This window comes from Astatotilapia calliptera, chromosome 22 (assembly GCF_900246225.1).
Source record: "Astatotilapia calliptera chromosome 22, fAstCal1.2, whole genome shotgun sequence".
NCBI classification, from domain to species: Eukaryota; Metazoa; Chordata; class Actinopteri; order Cichliformes; family Cichlidae; genus Astatotilapia; species Astatotilapia calliptera.
This window is the reverse complement of record NC_039322.1, coordinates 33416985-33440225: the sequence shown is the minus strand read 5'-3', so window position 1 is coordinate 33440225 and position 23241 is coordinate 33416985. Positions and strand designations below refer to the sequence as shown.

The 23241-nt window shown below is 40.3% G+C and overlaps 1 protein-coding gene across 4 annotated transcripts in view; it reads left to right on the top strand.

Annotated features, from left to right (window-relative positions):
- The window catches only part of LOC113014142 (retinoic acid receptor beta), a 192781-nt gene that overhangs the window by 65869 nt on the left and 103671 nt on the right, over nucleotides 1-23241 (top strand). Inside the window, exon 1 of one of the 4 annotated variants that reach the window (XM_026155467.1) lies at nucleotides 10279-11101. The exons of the other annotated variants lie outside the window; for them this stretch is intronic. Coding sequence (XP_026011252.1) covers nucleotides 10945-11101 — 157 coding nt within the window. The 5' untranslated portion in view covers nucleotides 10279-10944. Of the gene's footprint in view, nucleotides 1-10278; nucleotides 11102-23241 lie in introns of those variants that run through there. 4 annotated transcript variants of the gene reach the window in all.

Genomic DNA, 23241 nt, shown 5'->3' with positions numbered 1-23241 from the left:
CTGCCAGGGTCAATGCGGCGACATCCTGCCGTAGCTGCCCGAGCATTTGTTCATGACGGGCCAGCGCGGCTTCCTGGGCGGCCAGAGCCCGGCCCACGGGGTCCTGTCCTGCTGAGTCCATAATGGCTGGATCGTTCTGTTAGGGGTTCCGAAAGAGACTCAGGCGCAGGCCAGGGTTTCCTTTTAAGCGAAGAACAGTGCGTTTATTCACAGTGAACACAATCACCAAGTGGCTATGTACAATGTGCAGGGGAAACGGGTCCGGGTCGCCAGGGTCCGTGGGAAACAGGGTTAGGGGAAAAGGTGCTCCACACTTTCTGTACAAAAAGCTCCTCCTCAGTCACTCCTCTCAGAATCCGGTTCCAAAAACGATCTAAACACAAAAGGTCGGGTTAGCGGGATAATAACAAAGGGCTTTCAAGATACAGGTTGGCAGATACACAAGTTTGACTGACGCTGATAGTTCAACGATCCAGCGAAGACTAGTGCAGACTCGCCATCTAAGTAGTGCAGTAATCAGCTGGGATCAGCAGCCGGTGTGGTGATGAGCAGGTGTGTGGGCCAGCAGCGGGAGCCCGCAGTGAGCATCGCCGTGGCGAGAGAGAGAGAGTGAGAGAGAGAGGGCGAGAGAGCAAACAAACCACAAACATATTGCCCAATAGAGGATTGACCAGCAGGGCACAGGGACCATGACAGCTGCCGCCTGGAACAACAGAACGTAGCTGTCAAACAAAACCCAAACAGTCCTGACCCGCGACAATATGAAACAGGAAAGTACCGCAGTGTAATCCATTTATTTCAACAAAGTAACTGTATTCTGAATACCACCTTTTTAAACGGTAACTGTAACGGAATACAGTTACTCATATTTTGTATTTTAAATACGTAACGGCGGTACATGTATTCCGTTACTCCCCAACACTGATAATATGTAATATATATACTGGAAACAGAACTTTTTTCTGTGAATATCTTGGAATCCCCTTGGCAGAGCTGAAAACACAATATCAGGGCTATGGGTTTTATGGACAAATTAGTACATTTATTGATTGTTTTTCTGAAATGAGAGCTTCTTCTTTTTGAACATCTTTTAAATGTTTTTAAATCACATGCAAAGGTGATCAATGCCAAGAGAATGAATAGAGTTTATTTCTATACTATAGCACTATATCCCTTTATTTTACAAAGATAACTTTATAAAACTGTTAAAGAACCAATTGTTGACCGTAATAGATCAATTTCCACAGAAAGGTTTGGTTCTATCACAGTTTGAAATGTTGCTGCCATGATAGCTAAAACCACAGCTATCATGAGACATGAGCCAAGTAAATATGGACCTGTCAAAACAACATCTAAAACCTTTTCTTATAGGACAGTGGATGTAGCAAATGAAAAATTAATAGTGTTTTGCTCACCATTAAAATACACTAAAGTAAACTAAAAACAGATTAAAACATTAACAATTTTGTAAGAAAGCCTTTGCTGTAGGGCTAAATGAGAAAATTGTCTTAGATGGATTCGATTGCATTGTGACACAGAAAATACGCTCATACACATGCATATGGTGACAAGCAGATACACACATGCCCTCACAAATTGGAAATGAAAATGATCCATCAGCCAGTGTTTGGGAGACAGAAAAGTAAACAATTTAGGCAGTCACATTAAGACACTTAGAAGTGTAATTACTGCTCCTCCATCGACCCAGATTTCCAGCAGGGGACCCATTGCTGAATGTACTTAGGTTGTTAGGAGTAAATGAGCTCTCTTTATTGCAGTCTCGTTTCTAATGGGTCTCTCTTCTGCACCTCTGGCCAGCGGTACACATCTTTAACCACTCACAATCAGCCCTCACAGTCATTGTTTATAACCTATTGTCTTGTACAGAGCAAACAGTAATGTGCATTTAACTTGAAATACCCTGTCAGGGGAGCCTTGTGCTTACTTTAAGTCCAGTGTGAAGGTTGAACTGTGTTTGGTTGACAAATATGGTGGAGAATGCCATAAAATATTGCAAGAAGTAATTTTTCCCAGAGGAGAGATCCTATTGGTAGTGCTATTTCCTGAGTCTCTTAGTGCTACCAACAGGTTAAGAAATTGTTCTGGAAAACACTGAAGCATTTTTTAGACGACATTTGATCATCAAAGTAATGACGTACCATCTACAAAGTAATCAATCTTTCAGTCTCCAGTTGATCTTTCTGAGTAAAGTTCAATAACTTCCTCTAAATCATCACCATCTCTATTAAACCCCATCCCTGGAAGACTACTCAAAAAAAGTCCTGCCATTAATTAATGTTTCGATATTAAATGTGATCCATCTGTTTCTATTAGTGGGCTAAATACCGTGGGCCTTTAAGGTGGTGGAGTTCCATGCTAGGATCATTTCTGTTGATATTATACAGCGTTCTCCAAGACAGTATTATTAGATGGGATAGTATACATTTTCCTTGCTATGTCAATGATTCCAGGCTGTATCTGTCTATGAAGCCAGGTGACACATACTACTTAGTTAAACTGCAGGAATCTCTGAAAGACACAAGGACCTGGATAGGCTCTAATCTCCTGGCCTAAAAGTCTTAGAAACGTAGTGTTTAACCAGATAACTACTCTGGAAGGCATTACAGTAAAAATGTGCGTAATCTTGGAGCCATTCTTGACAAGGATAGTGCACATAATCAATAAATACTGTGCAATTGTGAAGAAAAACATTCCTAAAAATCTTAAAATTACAAAATTAGAAACAGCTCAAAGCGGGAGACATGAAAAACATACTTATGTTCTGAGTTGGATAACAGAGTTGGGTGGGAGTTTCTTAGATTCTTTTTTTTTTTTGCCGCCTGTCCCGTTTGGTTCTTTTGCCATCAGAATTATTGTCTAAAGGCCAAGAAAGATGCCCAGCCGATTTACTTTACCGAGTGCACCATCCCGGCCTTGCCGTATTGGTCCATTTGATTGACCTTTGTTTTTATTGTTTATTTATTTTATTTTCAGTTCTTACATACGGGACAGACATGACTGGGGGAAAGGAACGGGCGAAAGAAGTAGAGGGAGGGAAAGAAAAACACCTGGATCGAGCAAAAATACAAAAGGAAATGGGAAAGGTGAAAACTAAACTATAACCTAAACTGGGTGAACTAGGACTAGACACAAGAACCTGTAAAAATGAACATGGTCTGAATTTCTACGAACATTATTGCTAAGGATTGTCTTATTGCATTGGAGTCACACTGGGTTAAATATGTACACTTGGGTTTTAAGGGGTATTTATTATTTTCTTCTTTTTTTGGGTTGTATGGAAGCCCCAAACGCAATTTCATTGTTCTTGACAATGACAATAAAATAATACTACTACTACTATGGTGTCATGGACCCAGTGTTTTGAGTTTTAGTCTATTTTGATGTTTATTGTTTGTTTAGGTTCATTAAGTTATTCTAGCTCATTTGTTATTATATTACCCTTGTGTTAAGTCTCCCTTGCCCTTCATGTGTTTATGTCTGTGTGTCTTATGTTGTCAAGTTCATGTTGTCGTTTCTGTCATCTTCCCCTGTACTCGGTCTCCCTGGTTCGTGCGCTTACCCGTTATGTGTCATGTCTGTGTGGCTCTTGTTGTCTAGTTCGTTTCATGTCTATGTCTCCGTGTTTCCTGTTTTATTTTGAAAGAGTCTGTTCTTTGTTCACTGCATTTAGTTTACTCTTTTCTGTGCATCATTATGTATATCCAAGTCAGCTGTTTCCTCATGTGTCTCCACTTCCCCTGATCGCCTCATGTGTGTATTTAAGTCCTCTGTTTTCTGAATGTCATTGTCAGGTCGTCTGTTATCCCACCATTGTCATTGTTATAGTCTTAGTCATAGAACGTCATAGTGTTTGTTTCTTAGTGTTTTTTAGTTTGCTTAGGGTTCCATGTTTAACTCCTGCTATCATCCAAATAAAGGATCGCTTTCTGTTTAAACCTGCAACTCCTCGTCCACATCTGCTTTTGGGTCCTGTTTCAAAAAACACAGCGGCGCACCCCGCCGTGACACATGGAAGAAACTGAGACTCGATTGTCTCATTATGAGCATGCCCCGACATCGTCAGGCATGCATACAAGCATGTGGGAGCCACACAAACTACCATTGTGAGTTGCTTGAAACATATTTCAGCAAAATGCTGCATCACTTTTTTCGGGGTGTCTTCAGTGGCCCGTCCAGAATGTTTCCATACAGTGGTCACTAAAAAGAATCTCCAGTTTTATTATACTGTTGTCAAATAAAGGGTTACTTGAAAAATGTGGCAAAAAAGAGAGAAGGAAAAGAATTGTCTAGTTAATTTCCTGCTATTAAAGTTGATATCACTGAAAATAGGTACATATGAAAACCAAATAAGATTTTTAAATCCGTAATAAACAGTCATGTTAGAATTATTGCATACATAGGACAGTGCTGCCAGAGGAGCCCAGAAAAATTTGGTTTCCTTGTTTTTGACTCATAATTTTGTACTTTGTTTTAGTTTAATAAAGCCATCTTTTAGTTTATCTCTTCTGTTTCCAAGTCTTGCATTTTGTTCCAACTCTGTCAGCCACACAGCCAGCTTTGGCATCTGGTGTGTTTTCAAGTGTTGCTTAAATTTTTGGAGCAGCGTATACTTCCTGTTATTGGCCAAGTTTCTGCTGTAACCTCTGTGAGGCTGCATTGATACATTTTTCTGTGGCAGTTTGACATTAGTTCATTTTTGCTCTCTTTCATAAAAAAGTTTCTGATGTGTGCATCAAGAAATGTTTCGGGACTGGACCCGAGCTTCTCTGTTTTTATCAGATGAACAAAATAAACACAATCAGTCATCAGAACACAGACGTCCTGAACTTCATAGCACATGATACATGAAGTAAACTCAAACCATGTAAAAGGAAATATAAAGTATTCCAACTCTTGATTACTTCTAATAGTCATGTAACTAGAAGTCATTTTGTTGGCACATTTGCCACAACACCGCTCTTCTTGGACCGCACAAATCATCCATCCATCCGTCTTATTCCATTTATCTGGGACTGGGCCCAGGTCGCGGGGGCAGCGGCCTAAACAGAGAAGCCCTGACCTCCCCCTCCCCGGCCACCTCCTCCAGCTTGAACACCAAGAGGTTCCCAGGCCAGCCGAGAGATATAATTTCTCCAGCGTGGACAAATTATATAAAATCTATATGCAGCAGATAACACTATACTGTGTGAGATTTCATCAAAACAATTCTAAAAAATTGAATTTCCAGCCCTTTCCCCATCTGTGGATCCAACCACAACCATCTTCAAATGTTTATTTTGATCCCAACTGCAGACCTGAAAAGACTACCCTGACTCTGTCTTACTTAGTCACCACACTGCAGTCTTGACAGAATCTGCACGCAGACAGGCATACCAACAGTCTATCGATTGGAAGGTCATTACATTGAGACCCGACTGTCCAGTCCACAGGCAAAAGTATCCTGGGGCAAGATGCTGAATCCCAAATTGGTTTACTTTCACTCTGTATCAGTTTGAAGCTCAAAGGTATAATTTCATGTACTGAAATCGTGCTCAGGCACGATTCATGAGTGGAAAATTACTTTCCTGCTTCATGCAGGTTCAATTAAATTAACAATAGATTAAGTGCAAATGTAACTAAATATAGCTGTGTGAACGGGTTTTGACCCATGAATGAATTGTGACTACCAAACTGACTAGTTCTCATAAGTACTTTATAAAATAAGGATTTCTTGTGGAGAAAAAATAGGATTTGAAAGTAGCTAAAAACATCAGCTGCTGTATGCATGTTCCCTTGAGGCTGTCAGACTTTACTCTTCCTTATTAAATGATCAGCTACACTGCTTATAGTCACAGTAGAGTGAGTTTTGGCAACAGCCATGAACTGCGGAGCAGTGATGCCAAAAAGTGGCTTATCTTGATGGATGGGTTCATTATCACCTTCTAATTACAGGTGGATTGTCAAATGTATTCATTACCTGTGCTGACCGGGGTTGTGTGAATGTGTGTCCAGGAGTTAGTGTTACACCTGCTGAACTCCAAGGGGTCAACTCGTGTGTGTTGGGGAGGGGCTTGGGGTGGGACTGGGTTCCAGGGGGTTTTGTTTCAGCTTTGCTGTAGGCTCTGTGCAATATTCATGAGTTATGTGGGGATCAGTGTGCTGTGTGCTGTGTACCACTCAAACTGGTTCTGCCTCTGAAACTGCCTCACTTACTCTGTGATCTATCTATCTATCTATCTATCTATCTATCTATCTATCTATCTATCTATCTGTTTTCCTTGTAAATCAAGTAAAACTATACCAGAGAAGTGGAAAAATTGATTTTATCAGCATTTACAACAAACGCCTTTTTTTCAACAATCTTGACTTATAAAACTATAAAGTTTAGAGATTTGCTGTAGATAAAAACAATGTTTAGAATTGTAGGTTTTTGTATTTATTGTGGTTCCAAAAACACTAGAACATTTCCCATAATATGACTCAAAAGTATTTCTTTATAAGCACCACTGGTGACTGTTTGTTACAGATACGGCCATGCCCTGCAGAGCCACAGATAACTTTGCTTGTTTATACAGGCTTCACAGGCTGCATGGTGCCTTTCATAATGACTGTAATGATGAAGATATGTGATATGAATAGATAGAATGTCCTTGTGTCAGATCTAGTTGAAACCTTGAGACTCGTTTTCTGCTCTTCATGGTTTTCTCTGGTATAGTATGGTGTCGGGTAGCAAATTAATGGTGTTAGTTTAGATGAATGAGTATCTTCTTTTGACACTTGATTTTAATAAGGCTTAAGCATCCAAATATGTATGTAATATTTCTGCTGGACAAAGATTTAGAAATGGGACAATTCGGGAATAAACCAGTTTGGCTGGTTTATTTAAACCAGTGGAAACCAGCAACTCAAAAAATAATTTCTTGCTGTTTGGACCTTTATGTTAAGGTGCAAGCACCAAAGGTAAGTGGACTCTAAAGCATGACTAAGTTGAGACTAGAGAGTAGTGCAAATGTATTTACTTTGCACAAGAAGTAGAGAACTTGAAACACTGAATGGTTTGCACTGGGAAACTATGTGCCAGAGAATACGGGCACAAAGGGGAGAGCATAGATGGGTGAGCTTCAGAAGGCAGAACCTGAGCCTGGGATGGCGGTCCACTGGGAGAGAGGTGATGGGTGTTAAATCCCGAAAATGTACATGGGTAAAATAACAGTTCCAAGTGTTGTTAAGATTAATGTTCAGGTGTACTTGTGAATAGTGGTCCAGGAGGGGTGGACTGGTTTACTCACAGGAGATCATAGGCAGGAGGGCAAGCAGCTGGTGGAGCGGAGGGTTTTCCAGGGGCGATTTTTAATGGAGAACCAGCTCAACAAAACAGATGAAGGAATACAAAGGCAGAGATTGCTTAGGTCCACTGGGAGAGAATCTGAAACAGGGAGCAAAGAGGCCTCAGAAGACAGGAATATTTAGCACTGGGGGCCCTGACACCCAAAGTGCTTCAGACTACAAGGCACATTTTCAAACGTACATTCACACAGCACTTTTATCTACTTTACATCCATGACAAATTTCACATCACCAATTACCTTACATGTGTTTTTGGAGGAAGCCAGAGAACTTGGATGAAACCCAAGCAGGCGTTGAGAGAACATTCAAACTTTCACACAGAACCAGAACTAACCCAACCAGGAGATTTAGACATGAGACATTACTATGATGCAGTAGAACCAACCACAGCACCAGCATGAAAGATTTCCTCTGACACAACTCAAGAAAACATAACACAATATCACAATGTGCTGGTGTGGAACAGCTACAAGGCAGGAATAATACAATCACAGGAATCAATAACAAGAATGATATTGACAAAACTTATACACAAAAAAATCAAAGAACTTTTTTTTACTAGAGCAACTGTAGAAACTGACATTCACTAATGTAAACCAAGAGTTCAAACCACAAAACAGAGATGATAAGAATTAGAGACATTTACAAGAAAATACAATTCTGGTTTTAGGTGATTGTTTCGGTGTTTGCCTGGTCTGTCAGTAGAACATGTAGAGCCTGGTGGCCAGCAAAGAATATCACAGTAATTTAGTCTTAATTTGAAACCAAACACAGGCACAGGGAGAGTAATTATTAGATAGAATATACTGAGCTTAGTTCAGAAAGCAGCACTTCTTGTCTAATTAGCACATGATGCTATTTAAAATAAAATATTTACAGGACTGTGTAAAAGTCTTGAGCCACTTAACTTTGATCTATAAATCATTAAAACATCAAAAGGCACCTCACTAGGTGAATAAACTAGTGTTGTACCTACACCTACACACCTACACAAAACCAAGTCTATCTTTAGTCTGGTCGCAAAAACACAAAATCTGTTCTCATTTCTTTAGTTGAATTTACAAATTTCCAAAAATGTCAAGGTTTGAGAGACATACAATTGTATCTTTGAACCAACGAGGTGATTCCCACAGAGCTATCAGCTGAAACATTTGTCAAACCTCAATGTGGTATGGGATTTGTCCTTAAAGAAATGTAAGAAAACTGCGTAAGTAAAAGAAGTGTCTATAGCATATATATGTCTATAAACAGTATCTAAAAGTCATGTCCTTAGGAAATGGGGGTAAAATCCCAGCAAAGAGTCTCAATGGAAGAGAGAATTGAAATGAGGAGAAAAGGCTGAGCTATTTCTAACCACACACGTACTGGACTGCAACTTGTTTTAATCATTCATTAATCCAAAGTGGACATTTTGGGTTCAAATTATTGTTTATATGTACGGTCTAGGTTAGGGAAGAAGTACATCAGTGAGCGGTTTTAGCCATCTGTAAAATACACCTTAGGTGTCGTCATGGTTTTTTGGGGACCTTGTAAAGTTAAAGGTATTGGAACAGCTTCATTTTTCCAAATTACAGTGATCCCAACACTGCAAGTGCAGTAAAAGCATACCTGCATAGAAAAACATACACATGGGAACACGATCAGTCATGGATTGGCCTCGTGAAAGCCTGTACCTAGACATTATTGACGTAGTGCATCTTAACAAAGATTGGAACAAAAGGCAGCCAACTCAAAAAAAAAAAAAAAAAAACCTATGAAATGCCCCTCATGAAGCCCAAAGAAGTACTTCTGTTCCTTTTTAGAAGACCTACCTGCAAACCTGAACGACCTTCAGGTACCATCTCAAGCTACCAGTAAGTGGTCACGATGGTTTTTGTTTCCTAACTGAAGTTTATCTCTCTTTGTGTTTGTGATCAGCAGCTGTTCCCTTAATGTTGTTTTGAGGATTTGTATATAAGATTTCCCCCTCATGCATATTCCTAAATGTGCGAGAGGGCAAATAATTTATGTTGATTGATTCTCTTATTCATATGATTTCATGTTTGAAAACAGATAAAGATTCATCTGCCTGGAAGATCAACAGTCAGATGAATCATGTTGTTGTCAATAACAGATCATAAGAAACTAATGCTGTGTGAAAATGCTATACAAAGAACACTTTAAATAAGGAAGATTCTCGAAATAATACATTTGTTCCCTCAGCATGTAAGCCTGTAGGCTTAAATGTGTTCTACTTAATTCATTTCTTGGAATGGCAGCTGCACTGTAGCCAAAATAAATAAGAGTATTTAGAAGAACTCTCAGTAAAGTGGTTCAAATTATTATGCTAAAGTTTCTTAATTTTTTTTTTTTGCTTTAATCTGCTATTTTAAAATTAAGTCAAAGCAACTTAAATCTGTATTCTGGGTCTTACTGAAACTCATGTTTTAGAATGCAGCCATTTAATTATTCAGATATTAAATGCTACCAACATTGTGTATATATGTTCAGTATATCAATATAACAACAAAGTCAGCAGTTTTCTAAAATGTTGCAAATCACAGGTCACAGTTTAGTTTATAAGCCCTTTATATCTTTTACTAATGCGCACAACTGTGAATATGCTTATCGTTGTCAGTGAAAAACATGGTTTTCATGTAAAACAAGAACGCTTACTATTAACAAAATAGAGTATTGTTTTTTAATTCAAAAATAAAAGATAAATAAAATGACGATAAAGTTCTTATCACTAATCAAATAAATAATATGACCTCACGACTGATCTCATGGTCCAACATTCACCAACAGTGAGCGTCGTGCGTAAAAAGCAATATGCCCATCACAGCCAGAGAGATGTGAGTGCTGATACTGTATAATGACTAATAACAATAATAACAATAACAATAATACAATTGATAATAATAACGACAATAAAAAAAACCTCGTTTCAAATTTTAGCTGCGTGGGTCTTCTTTCCCAACTGAAGAAAGTATTATTTTCCCTGCGTTTCTTCACTTCGCCTTGTTCCGCGCTGCGGAGCTGCAGTGATGTCAGCCTGCCTGGGTGATTTGAAGGTCAGCCGCCTCGGAAGGGTTCATACAGAGTTCACCGGCATATATTAAGCATTTCAATCTTTCACTCTCTGTGGCAAAACTAGTTGGAAATGAGTTGCGCGGGGGGGGTGGATAACCCATTCGTCATCGCTGAAGAAACGTGAGCTTTTAAACGCCGTCCGTGGTTCTTTTTTATTATTATTATTATTACAAGAGACAAATTCTCCTGTTCGCGCGTGTTTTACCACCGCTCCCAATGCGAGACGGGGCGATTTCCAAAAAACAGGTCGGATTATTGTTATTATTATGGAGTCTTCGGAGGTTCGCGGCAGGGCGGAGAGTAGACTCGGTGCAAGAAATGAGGATTTAGAAAAAGCGGCGGAGCGTTTCGGACTGAAATAATTAGTGATTCCAGTGCGGGACGAAGGAGAAGAAGAGGAACGAAATCCGCCGTGCCAAGGAGAGGGGGAGGGAGGGGGAGAGGAGTTCGACGGAGTTGCTTGCGCTTATGTCGGCGATTTTTATCCATCACACACAAGAGTAGTTGAACGAAGAGCCTCTTATCATGTTTGACTGCATGGACATGCTCACCGTAAGTCCCGGACAGATGCTGGATTTCTACACCTCCAGCCCGTCCTCCTGCATGTTGCAAGAGAAGGCTCTGAAAGCATGCATCAGCGGACTGGCGCATAGAGAGTGGCAGCACCGCCGGAGCGCACACTGTAGGTCCAACTTCTCCACATTCTGTCGTATTCATGCTGTCGTTCTTGTGCTTATTGTTTCGCTTTGAGTCGCAGAGGTGAGCTTGAAATAATCATACAGGCGGAGTCCGGCATCTGTTCACAACAAGTTCTAATGAAAGGGCCTGCAGGTGGCAAGAGTGACAGTGGTAAACACGATGGAAACTGCTGGGTAATTATTTGAGAGTTTTACGCTGCCGCATAATTAAATCTTCCAAAAAAAAAGGTATTAAAGATTCAAAGGGAGACCATTTGTGGAGCATCTTTGGAGCAAAATCAAATGTTTAGATTATTAAAAACAAAGAAAAAGTCTCCGAGCGCCTCACGTGCTTCCCAGCAGAGCCGATCTACTGAATGAATGCTGATGGCTTCCAGCAGTTCAGTTCAGAGAGCAGCACCCTAGCTGGAGGAATGTAGACCGTAAACACGGGCGGTGTTTCCACACCTCCCTCCCCGGGCTGCACATGACAGGAGGGGGCGGCCTGGCAAACCGCGACTTACGTTCTCTGACACTAATGCAGATAAACGAGCGCGCGGACTTCATTGACTTTAGCGGCAGCTCGCTGCTGGAACACGAACTGACCAAAGCTAATGAATGATTTTGTGCTAGTTTTTATCCAGGAGACCAAGTGGACGCTTTAAGGGCACAGAGTGTTGCGTGTACTGTTGACATAAAGAATAAATGTAAGATTTAACAGTCCACAGTCAGGACTATATCGAGAATGAGCACTGTGTTAATTATTATTATTATATGAATTATGACTCGTTATTTGTGGATCTGTTTAGATTTTTGTTACAAAACTAGCCTGCATGTTACTGCACGACATTCGAAACAGCCGATATAATATCACACTCACAACTGAGCCTGTTGTCATGAGGCAGTTGTCAGTGTTTGTTTATGGCTGACGCCCTGTTGCTGCTCTCTGATTCATCTTAATTTGTTAACGACCTCCTCATGTGTCACTGCTCAAAGGCAAAACCCAGTGAGCAGAAAAGTTTCGGCTGAAGCCTTTAACCAGCAGCCGACTCCCACAGCGCTGTGCTGCGTGTCATTTACCTCAAATTTACATCTAGTTCTTATTTTCGTAATGACTGTATTTTCTGCTAACCTGTCAGAAACCTGTTCCTGGTGGTCAGGGCTCTTTAAATGATCAGCATGCCAAAACTCGATTGTCTTTAAGAGCTATGCTTTTTCTCCTAAAATTTATATCCAGTTGACATAAATTTGTGGTTATCTACAAATTATTGCTCTAAATAAAATAACAATAATAAAAAAACAGCGATCAGGCCGTTAAACCTGTTAAATATTTTCCCATTTAAAAATGTTTTCTATTACATTATGTGCTCAGTCAGAACTATGTAAACGTTTTAAATATGTATTTAAGATTAAATGAATTATTGTTTTTTATTTACAGGTATTCTGTATAGTTTTTCAATTATATGCTTTTTAATTTTTGTCCATTTATTTATTTAAGACACGAGCAAAACCAGAAAGCGATGATAGCATGGTGCTGTGAAAGGTTTACTCCAGCGGGTAAAGTGTCCGCATTAAGAATGTAAATGTAAAGACATTTCATTACTTGGAAAAATAATATTTTTTTTAAAAGGTAAATCTTAGTGTGTGTAGCAAGGAGCATTAGTCCCACGAGTTCTTGGATATGTCCATGTAAACTCGTCCTGTCAGCTTTGAACAAAAGGCCAACATGGACTGGATTTTATTCAGACTTCTGCCGTGTCCAAGTGTTTTTTCTTCCACTAAGTCCAAATGACTTTTTAAGCATTGGTCTATATTGATGCAGTTTTACATGATCTCTTAATTTGCAGTGAGCCTACTAATTAACAGATTGCGTAAATTTACTTTGTCTCACTGGCTTGCAGGGAGGATTTTCTCTGTCATCAGAGCAGAGGCCTGTTCCAGTGCATATTTATTTCTTTATTTCATGTATCTACTATTTCCTATTCAGTTGTTCCCTTTTTGTTTGAAACAACAGTTTTTGCACTTGATTTACTTCAAATAGAAAAGTGAATGTTTTTTGTTTGTTATATTTTGCATTTCATAATTTTTTATGGTTCCGTGATTGAGTGAATTCACTCTTATGTTCCTCATTGACGATGCAAAATGTCCTTAATCTTTTATATGAACCTTCAAAATGAACTCAGTACTTTAATTAATAAGTTAATTAAGTAAATTAAATTAAGAATCGATTGATGAAAATAGTGTAGCTTGTGAATATTTTAATATCTGTAGGGCATGTAAAACTGCTGTTGGTGACTGGGCAATGTTTCTTTTATCAATAATTCTATTCTTGATAAAAGTTTGCAGATTAATTTTTAAAGTAAGGTAGAAATAAGGAAATGACTGGGAAAGCCTCCCCTGCCCCCATTTTTTTAAATATGCCATTATTTTTGTGCAATCTCTCAATGTCAGATCTCAGTGAACTTGAAATAGCCGCAATGCTAAAAATGAGGAACTCATGAGTAACACTTTGGCCTGTGAAGCCCAGTGTGCAGGTGACAGGAGGCCTTCTAACTAACACATCCCAGTAAGCTACTGTTTAAATAAGACCTTGATTTGAAGAAGCATGTCTTGTGTTCACTGAAACATCGGTTTTATAGTTTGTTTTTCCAGGAAAATGCAAACCTCCTGAGTATTAATTAGCTGCAATGACAACAAAGCAACCATTAATGCATTTCCTCGTTCAGTTCAGATGTTAATTAAGAGTGAAAGAAACTCTTACACTGATGAAATGGACTATCGAATGGCTACACATGATGTCAATAATCTGGAAACAAGCAGCTGAAATGTTATCATGAAAAGACAAAGCCAAAGAGACAGCCTGGTATGGATTGTAGATCTGACACATGCTATGAAATAATGAGTCTTTTGTCTTTAAGCCTTAGCATCTCTGATATGGACATGAAAGGCCACGACTTGCCACCAAACTAATTGACTGTGTGAAATGACAGGTGAACGGGGGGAAATAAAACGCTGTGTACAACAGTGAAATGATTAGGGTGGCATTAAGGCTGCCCTGGGCTCTGCTGACACTGTGTGTTGATGAAAATACCTGCCTTTAAATAAATATCATATATTAGCGAGCTCATAAATGATCATAGCTGCTGATACATGCAACTTTTAGATTTCATATTATAAAGAATGACTCATTTTCACACTTTCTATAGCTGATGTTGTAGTGGTAATTAAAAAATCCTAGATGTTATTACTTTTAAAAAAGGTTTATGATGTTGAAAATTAGATTTTTTTCACAGAATTTTTTTTTAAAATAGCCTGCCCTGAGCTTCATGTCATCTTTAAATGTATAAAATGGACAGTTTTGTTTAAAACTGCAATAAAAAATAAAGAAATAGGATAAAACAACAGAGCGAACAACGGGAAACCTCAGTACAAACCAATAGATAATAATTTTATCGACTATGTTAAAAAATATGAGGAATTTTTTGTTGTGTCTTTTGCAGTCTTATTAGAGTTTTAGAGGAGTTTTCCCTGATTTGTCATTAATTACTTGACTATACATTAGAATTTCTCCTTCTGAAAGTATATTTGCAGAAGTGGAAAATATACATGTTTTAGGCTACTACAAAACACTATATATGGACCTCTCCCATCCCAACAATGGCCTCTTCTCAATGTTGAGGTCTGGCAAATGCTTCCACTCTCTTAAGGCCAAAACAGAGAGAATGAGGACGAGCTTCTTCCCTCAGGCTATTCGGGTCTTGACCCAGGGATACTCTGAACTGTCATGCATCATGTCACTGCACACACACTGTTTATTTGCACACTTCTTATAATTTCTTTCTTAAATATTTTATTTGCATATTCTATTTTTTATCTTATAATTTAGCTTAGTTCTTAGGTTAAATTCCTAATTTATTCTTCAAATCTGTTAGACCTTTTTTTTTACTGTAAACTTTTAAAATGTAAATTTTGTAAATTTCTTTACTGTAGTTTAATGGTCGGATATTGTACAGCAATAACGTTTCACTACATGTTGTACTGTGTACGACAGAATTTGAATGTACAAACCTGAAAAATACATTAAAATACATTATTGAAAATATACTGAAAGTTTTTCAGTCTGCTCTTAACACACCGTCACAGACCTTCTTATTAGGGTCCCAGTGATAGTTTCATAATTTTTCACAGTTGTGTGTTTATGTGATTTTTCATGATTTTTGATTTCCAAAAAAATAAACGTTGATTTTCTAATATAATCATACAGTTTTCTGAAGCTGACGGGCAAACAGTGAAATGTTTGGTTGTAAAGTAAAACAATTATTCTTTTATCAGAATGATTGCTGAATAACAATAACACACACACACACACACACACACACGCACACACACGCGCACACACACACACACACACACACACACACACACACACACACACACACACACACACACACACACACACACACACACACACACTCACTTCTGAGATATAGTAGCGGATATAAATCAGTTGAAGCTTGAATGAAATTAAGAACAGAACAAACATTTTCACTCTTTATCTTTTCTGTTTTTTCATTATTTTGCATTTGGCTAGGGTCAGTGACCCTACGAGCAGCGCGAGGCAATTAATGAACCCTGCAGAGGTTCCACAGGTAGTCCAACGTGTCCAGGATGGCACATTAAGGCCACCTGTGTATGTGTCTTTAACTAAACAATCAGAAACAGACTCTATGAGGGTGGTCTGGTGGTCCTAACTCCTGTAGTGGGCTTTGTGCTCACTGCCTGGCACCATAGCCCAATTGGAATTTGCCATAGGATACCAAAACTGGGAGGTGTGAGACACAGACCTGTACAGGCTAGACCAGGGATGCCCAATCCCAGTTCTCGAGAGCTACCATCCTGCAGCTTAGATGCATCCTTGTTCCGTCACACCTGAATCAAATGAATGGCTTGTTATCAGGCCTTTGCCAAACTTGATGGCACGCTGAAGAGGTAATCCAATCGTTTGATTCAGCTGTGTTGGAGTAGGGATGCATCTAAAAGCTGCAGGACTCTTGAGGACTGGGATTGGGCACCCCTGGGCTGCACAATGGCACCCTGACTGCCTTTAGGTACTGGGGTGAAATCCTTGGCTCTGCGGTCATATCCTACGCTTCCAAAATGGGTCCTGAAGTCTTCCTGATTCAAGACGATGCCTCATGTGGGGAGAGTATGCAGGCAGTTCCTGGAGGATGAAGGAACTGATACCACTGACCTGCCCCCACACTGACCTGACCTAAATCTGATAGAACAGATCGGAACATTATTTTTCCGTCCATTTGATGCTGCCAGGTTACACCTCAGATTGTCCAGGAGCTCAGAAATGCCCTGGTCCAGATCTGGGAAGAGATCCCCATTATCCATCATCTCATTAGGAGCCCATGTTGTTGGGCAGACATACAAGCATGTGGAGGCCATACAAACTACTAAGTAAGAGTGGACAGAAGAGTGCAGAATGGACTAGTCTCTCACATCAGTTTTTGCCTTTGACTTTTGGTCTTTTGAATTCAGCACTCGAGGTTGATTTTTACTTCCATCAAAAGATGTGGCATTCTTTTGTTCCTAACACATTACTATGTAATGGTATCGATACCATGCTCATATTAGCACAGACATCCAGCATAATCTTTTCCCATTGAGATCTGATGTTTTAACCCCCCCCCCACACACACACATATATGTGTGAGTAAAATATGCAATATATTCCCTCATGCTACCAGTACTGACCAGAACTGACATCCATCCATCCTCTTCCACTTAACGTTGTCAGGGTTGCAGGAGGGCTGGAGCCAATCCCAGCTATCATAGGGCGAGATGCAGGGTACACCCTGGACAGGTCAACCAGTACTGACACTTGTTTGATCTGCTGCTCACAACAAAATTAGCTTAAATGCTTTGAGTATTTTAAGCTCTTCTTAACCTTGCTCCCTCTGGCACACATTGTAAGGCCATGCAAAGCTGCTTCTAATGTGGTGCACACTTTGTGAAAACCTGAACAAAAACACACTCCCATACAGAGGAGTGTCAGTATTAAGAGTGAGCTTCCTTTCCACAGCCACTCAGGTTATGCCTACGTCTCCACATCAAGATCACCACAGCTTAACACAAACCAAATACAGAAACATCTCTTTGTCAGGTTTAATTAAATCCTGTGATTTATGATAGTACCACTCAATTGATTTTTACTTAGGACATACATTTTTAGCGCACCTTCCCTTCTGCAGCATAAAAGCAGCTTTGTCCTCCAAAGCTTCATTGCTGTTTGTAGCGACAGGCTTTGCTTCATATTCTTTGCTATGTGTCTGTTTTGTGGACCGTGTGGACAGAGTTTCACAGGCTACTTGTTTTCCATCCTAGAGAATTGGATATAAGGATGCAGAGAGCACAGAACGAATCTCCAGATTAAAACCTAAAAACCTTTGTGTATGGAATTGACATGCTCTCCCTGTAAATAGGTTTCCGTCCACAGTCCAAAGATAATCATGGTTAGGTGTGGTCATTCTAAACTGGCTGTAGTGTGCTGTGAAAATGAAAACACTGGAGAAAAAAATGGTTTCCTAAAAAAATAAAATGTAGCATTAAGGGTGAAATCTTTCATAAAATAAAGGATGTGCAAAGATTCTTTGAATGGCAGAGATGTAGCACAGAGCCATGGCTCAACGTCTCACAGTGAAGCCATTTATAATTCTTAACTTGTTTGATCTGCTGCTCACAACAAACAAACACAAGCAGAATTTGTAGACTTTTAACTGTATTTTCATAAACTTTACAGCTTTTCCTACTGATAAAAACCTCCCTTATGGCCGTTCATTAAACAATAAATATATGACAGAAAAGTTTCTTTTTTCACCTTCTGCTATAGAAATTTTAGTTTTTTCTTTTCAGTTTTTCTTTCTTTGTCACAGCAGCTTTTTCTTCATCATGTAGAAAAATAGTTTAATATATTAATATTAATATTATATAATTATATATTATGTATAAATGTATGTAAATATCCTTTACAGTGACACAAAGGGGAGTGTCACTGCTCCGGCCCACTAATATCAAAGTGTGCTGCATGTGGCCCGCCGTGTAAAATGAGTTTGACAACCCTGCCTTAAACTGTGGCAGCGTCAGCTCCAGTGGAGCTATTGTGTTATCAGTCTTTTTGTTGAAAAACTGGGGGCTGCTGGGTTTAATGTTGTCAAACTTATTATTCACACACTGTTGTGGTGCAGGTCTATTTTTAGTCACGAATGTGGGTTAAACGCTCCCGCTTACATGGTGACGACGGTGCACTATGGCACTGTGCGATAAAAAAAAAGCATTGAAGCAAAAAAATGTGAAGATTTTTTATAATTCTTTTTCAAATTACTTGGTGAATGGTTGCAGCCCTATTCTGAATTATTTTAATTTCTTTAAGGGGGAGGTATATGGTGTCAGTTCTCCATTCCAAGAGAGAAGAACTTCTCAGTCAGCATGTTCTCTTACTGGCTGGTTGTAAAAGGCAGTGTGTGTTCATATCAGCATTCTCTGGTGTCACTAACCACAGTTCTCATAGATAGCCAATCACAGTCCCTCCCCTTATTCATCTCGCAGACTCCAGCAGGGAGCCTGTGCTTTTTTACCCAACCGGCAGGTTCAGCCAGAGGGTAAGGGTTGAGGAGTCGCTCATTTTTCTCTCCCTGTTCGTAAGCCACACTAGCTGTGCCCACTTGTCTGTCAATGGCCTTTATTTCTCTGAGCTTTCTGTATATGTTAACATGCAGAGAAGCCGACTCAAAGTTTAATCACGCAGAAAATGGAAAAAGGCTCCCCCGCAACTGATGCCCATGTAGCTAACTGATGACCACACCTCCACACATACATGTAATGAGGGGTGTAATGCATCTATGTTTATACGTCCCATCTGTCTGCAGGTGGTCACACTGCCTCTTAGAAGCAGCCATGAGTTTCAAATAGGTAGCAGGGCTAAATTGTTGTGGCTGCCTCTCTTCAGTGTGTAACCGCCCAGCCATCACAAATGCACCAAAGTATTTTTCCTCTAGATGTATGTTGAAGTGTGCTGTACCGCCTGGTGAAGGCTAAGGCACATTAATTCTGTGCTTCAGTAGCCCTCACCTGATGCGAACACCTTGTTTCAGTTATTAAGTGTTTGATACAGAATATTACACTGTGGTTATTATATAGGGAACTGTTCTTGTGTAGAATGCTGCTTCCATATTTTAAGTCACAACAACAGACTGAACTATGTAAGAGTAAAACGTTATAATTCAATACAATGTGCTGAAAAAGTAAAATTACTTAAACATTTATTACTTGATGTATGTATAACATACATAATCTATCTAAGTAGGCGGTAGGTGAAGTGTCTTGCCCAAGGACACAAGAGAGTCCGAGCCGGGGCTCGAACCAGCAACCTTCCGGTTACAAGGCGAACTGCCAACTCTTTGAGCCACGACCGCCTTATGTTATGCTAACTTAGCTGTGTAGCTAGCGATCAAGTAGCACATCATTATATACCAGCTAGTCCAACTTCAGTAACCCTACAAACGTCACTGCTGTTTAGTTTTCTGTCTTCATTTATGTTGGAAGTGATAACAGAGCTGTACGTTTGAATTTTTTCTCTCAGGGCTTTCTGTTGCTCTGCCTCCCTGTTAGGTGTGGCTGTGTGCAGGCAGGAATAGGACCCAAGGTGCAGACTCCGGAGACAGAACTTAAACCAAAACAGCTTTAATGCTGAACGCAAACATCATATAACTAGAAAAAACTCAAAATAAACTTACACCGGTGGATGAGCAAAACACACAGCAACGTAAATGGTAGATCGCGACACGGACACAGAGAAACACAGGGCTTAAATACACAGAGGGAGCAATCAGGGAATGAGTAACAGGAGGGAAACACAGCTGGGACAAATCAGAACTGACGAGACCAAAGAAGCGTAAACTGAACACACTGAGAAAAGACAGAGACCTTCAAAGTAAAACAGGAAACACATAACACAGACTGAACAAAGACACAGCCTCACATGTAGGCACTACAGAGGGAACAGAGACGTGGGACCAGGGCAGACACAAACACTGACTGCACACGGGGATATAGGAACTAAGGATACACATAGACGCGAACTAGACAAGGGGATACAGGTGATAGGGGAGACAGAGCAACTAAAGAAGACAGAGACATAAACTATAAGACAGAACTCAAAAAAACCAAAAACTAGAAAGTATAAATAATATCATAAACTCAAAAACCCTGGGTCAACGACCCAGGCATCCTAACACTCCCGTCTTTGGAACTCCCTTCCTCCTGAGATAAGAAACATCACTTCCTTCCCTCTTTTTAAGACTCAAAACTCACCTATTCACAATAGCCTATTTCACGGAAACTTTTCCATCCTGCTACTTTAATTTATTTTATTTATTTGCTCAATGTTTTATCCTTTTTTTTGTAAATTGTTATGTTTGTTGTTGTGATCGCTTGTGTACAGTGTCCTTGAGTGTTTTGAAAGGCGCTTTCTTAAATAAAATGTATTATTATTGTTATTATTATTATTATCATTATCATTATTATTATTATTAATCACTGCAGCAAACCCTCCTGGCACCGGGTTGCAAGTTCTTCTCACCTCGGCTTCTCTTTACAATATTTCAGCCTACATTCCTACTACCAGGTATCCAACTATATCTCCTCCTAACCCAGTTCTTTTTCCTCCTTCCGTCAGAGCAGCTCCAAGCAGCACATGGCCAAGTTTTTTAGCCCAGGACCCCTCTTTTCAAACTAATATTGCTCAGTTTTCGCTGGCCTCTTCACCTCCCTCTGCAATTCCTCTTCCCAGCCCACCAGCTCCAAAACCTTCCCCAGTATCTGCTCACCTTCGCCAACAAATCGTTGCTGGTAAATATATAGATCTAGCTGACCTCATTCTACTACCACTCAACCAGCCCACTCCACCCAGGTTGATCGACAGCCACGACGGTCCCATCATCATGTGCGGCCCCATCTCGGGCAAAGGAGCTCACTGCGCTTGAGTTTGCTTTCGCCTTTTCACTATACAGAGGTGTTCTCTGCACCGCTTTCCCCTTCCAAACACAAGAGCTCGATACGTACTTGACTATAATACTTGATCTCACCCTATGATTCGGCGGCACCGGCTTTAACTAGTACCACATCCAGTTCGCTTCTCATGCAGCAGTTTGCTTACAACAGTTTGATCAGGACACATTCAGGGGCAGTCTCAACCAGGAACTCTGGTCGCATCTTCGCTGCCCGTTTTTGTCTTTCCTGCAAGATATGCGGTGCTCCTGTATCATCCTGTATCGTTTGAGCCCAAAATAATTCACAGCCCATAAGCCGCACATCCGCTCTTAACTGCTTGGCCCCAACATGTACACCAGAAATTTCAAAACACACAGAATCCATTCCTAGCATGCCTTTGCCACAAGGTACAGATAGGAAGGGCAGACCCGTCATGCATCCAGGAGGCCGCACCATTTGCAATAATTTCAACGATTCTGGTTGCCTCAGGTGTTAGTGCCGCTATCTCCACTCCTGCTCCTGTTACAACGGCGGCAATTCCCGCTCAGCATGCCCCCCAAGCAATGACTAGCTTTACCCGTTTCGACACGCATTCAGAATCCAAGATCAAAAGAAGCCTTAAAAAATCACCCTAACCCAGACTTTGTCAACTTTTTATTCAAAGGTTTTTCAGAAGGTTTCCACCCAGGCATTGTCACCCAGCCATCAGTTTCTTGTACCTGTAGAAACCTCCAGTTGACAGCCAAAGAAGTTAGGGAGGGTTTCATGATTGGACCCTTTTCTAAACCGCCTTTTCCCCTCTTTTGCATCAGCCCACTTGACATCACAACAGAAATTATTCAGGCAAAAAGCGCAAAATCGTTGAGTTATCTGTGCTTCATGGTAGTCATATTGCGTGCATAAATAGCCTTGTTCCCAGCGATGATTATTCTCTTAAATACTCTACAGTGAACCATGCCATTTCCCTTGTTAAGATCGCTGGCAGAGGTGCATGGCTTTTAAAATGCCTGCCAATTCACCCTGACTTCAGGTGCCTGTTCGGAGTCAAGTGGAGGGATGTCTATTATTTCGCCGTCAGGCTAACCTTTGGTTGCAAAAGCAGCCCCAAGCTGTTTGACTCACTCTCTGAAGCTCTATGTTAGTTCCTTTTCTACAACCATAAGCTGCCATTTTTAGTTCATCTTCTTGACAATTTCCTAGTCATATCCCCTTCCATGTCACCGCCAGCTCATGAGTCTTCTCCGAACTTGGCGTTCCAATTTCAGAAAAAAAGAGGGCCTATTGAAAAACTCTTGAAAACTCTTGAAAATCACTTTTGTCCTTCAAAACTTTCTCCTCGTTGCCACATGTTCCAAACGACAGCTAGCCTCCCTTACTTAAACTTTGCACTATGGATAATTCCTCAAGACCGCTCTTTTATCTCTCACTTGCTTTCACTTGCAGCATCTAAACCATCACTCCGCAGCACTATCACGCTAGAAAACTCTTCCAAAGCCAAACTGCGACTCTGGCAACTTCTCCTTGCTAACTGGACTGGCATTTCTTTCTTTTATGACATTCAGCTTTACACAGATGCTGCCCCTTCTGCCAGCTTTGGGGGTTATTATGGCAGAAGATGGTTCACTTCAGCATGGCCTCCTGAGTTCTGCCACTATATCCAGGAATGGTTCCTGCCTTCCTCAGCTGTTTTCGAAATCTACCCAGTGGTCATCTCGGCCTTACTGTGGGGCCACAAATGGTCAAAAAGATCCATCCTCATTCACTCAGACAACCTCACTGTAGCTCACATAATCAACAAAGGCCAAAGCAATTCCCCTTCCATCATGCCCCTCATGCATCTGCTCATGCATGGCTGTCAGCTCTGACACTAGTTCTCCATTTTCAGCCACAAAATGCGTGATCTAAACCCTAGCATCGCAGAGCTCATCGACCTCTCCCAAGAAGCTATAATCAATAGTCTTGCCGCAAGCAACTTGGAACATGTTCCGTTTCTTCCACAATCACTTCAATCTTCCCTTCCCGTTATTTGACATTGCAATCACGTCTAGGTTTGTATCTTTTGCATTTCGATTTCTGGGCGGCATCAATT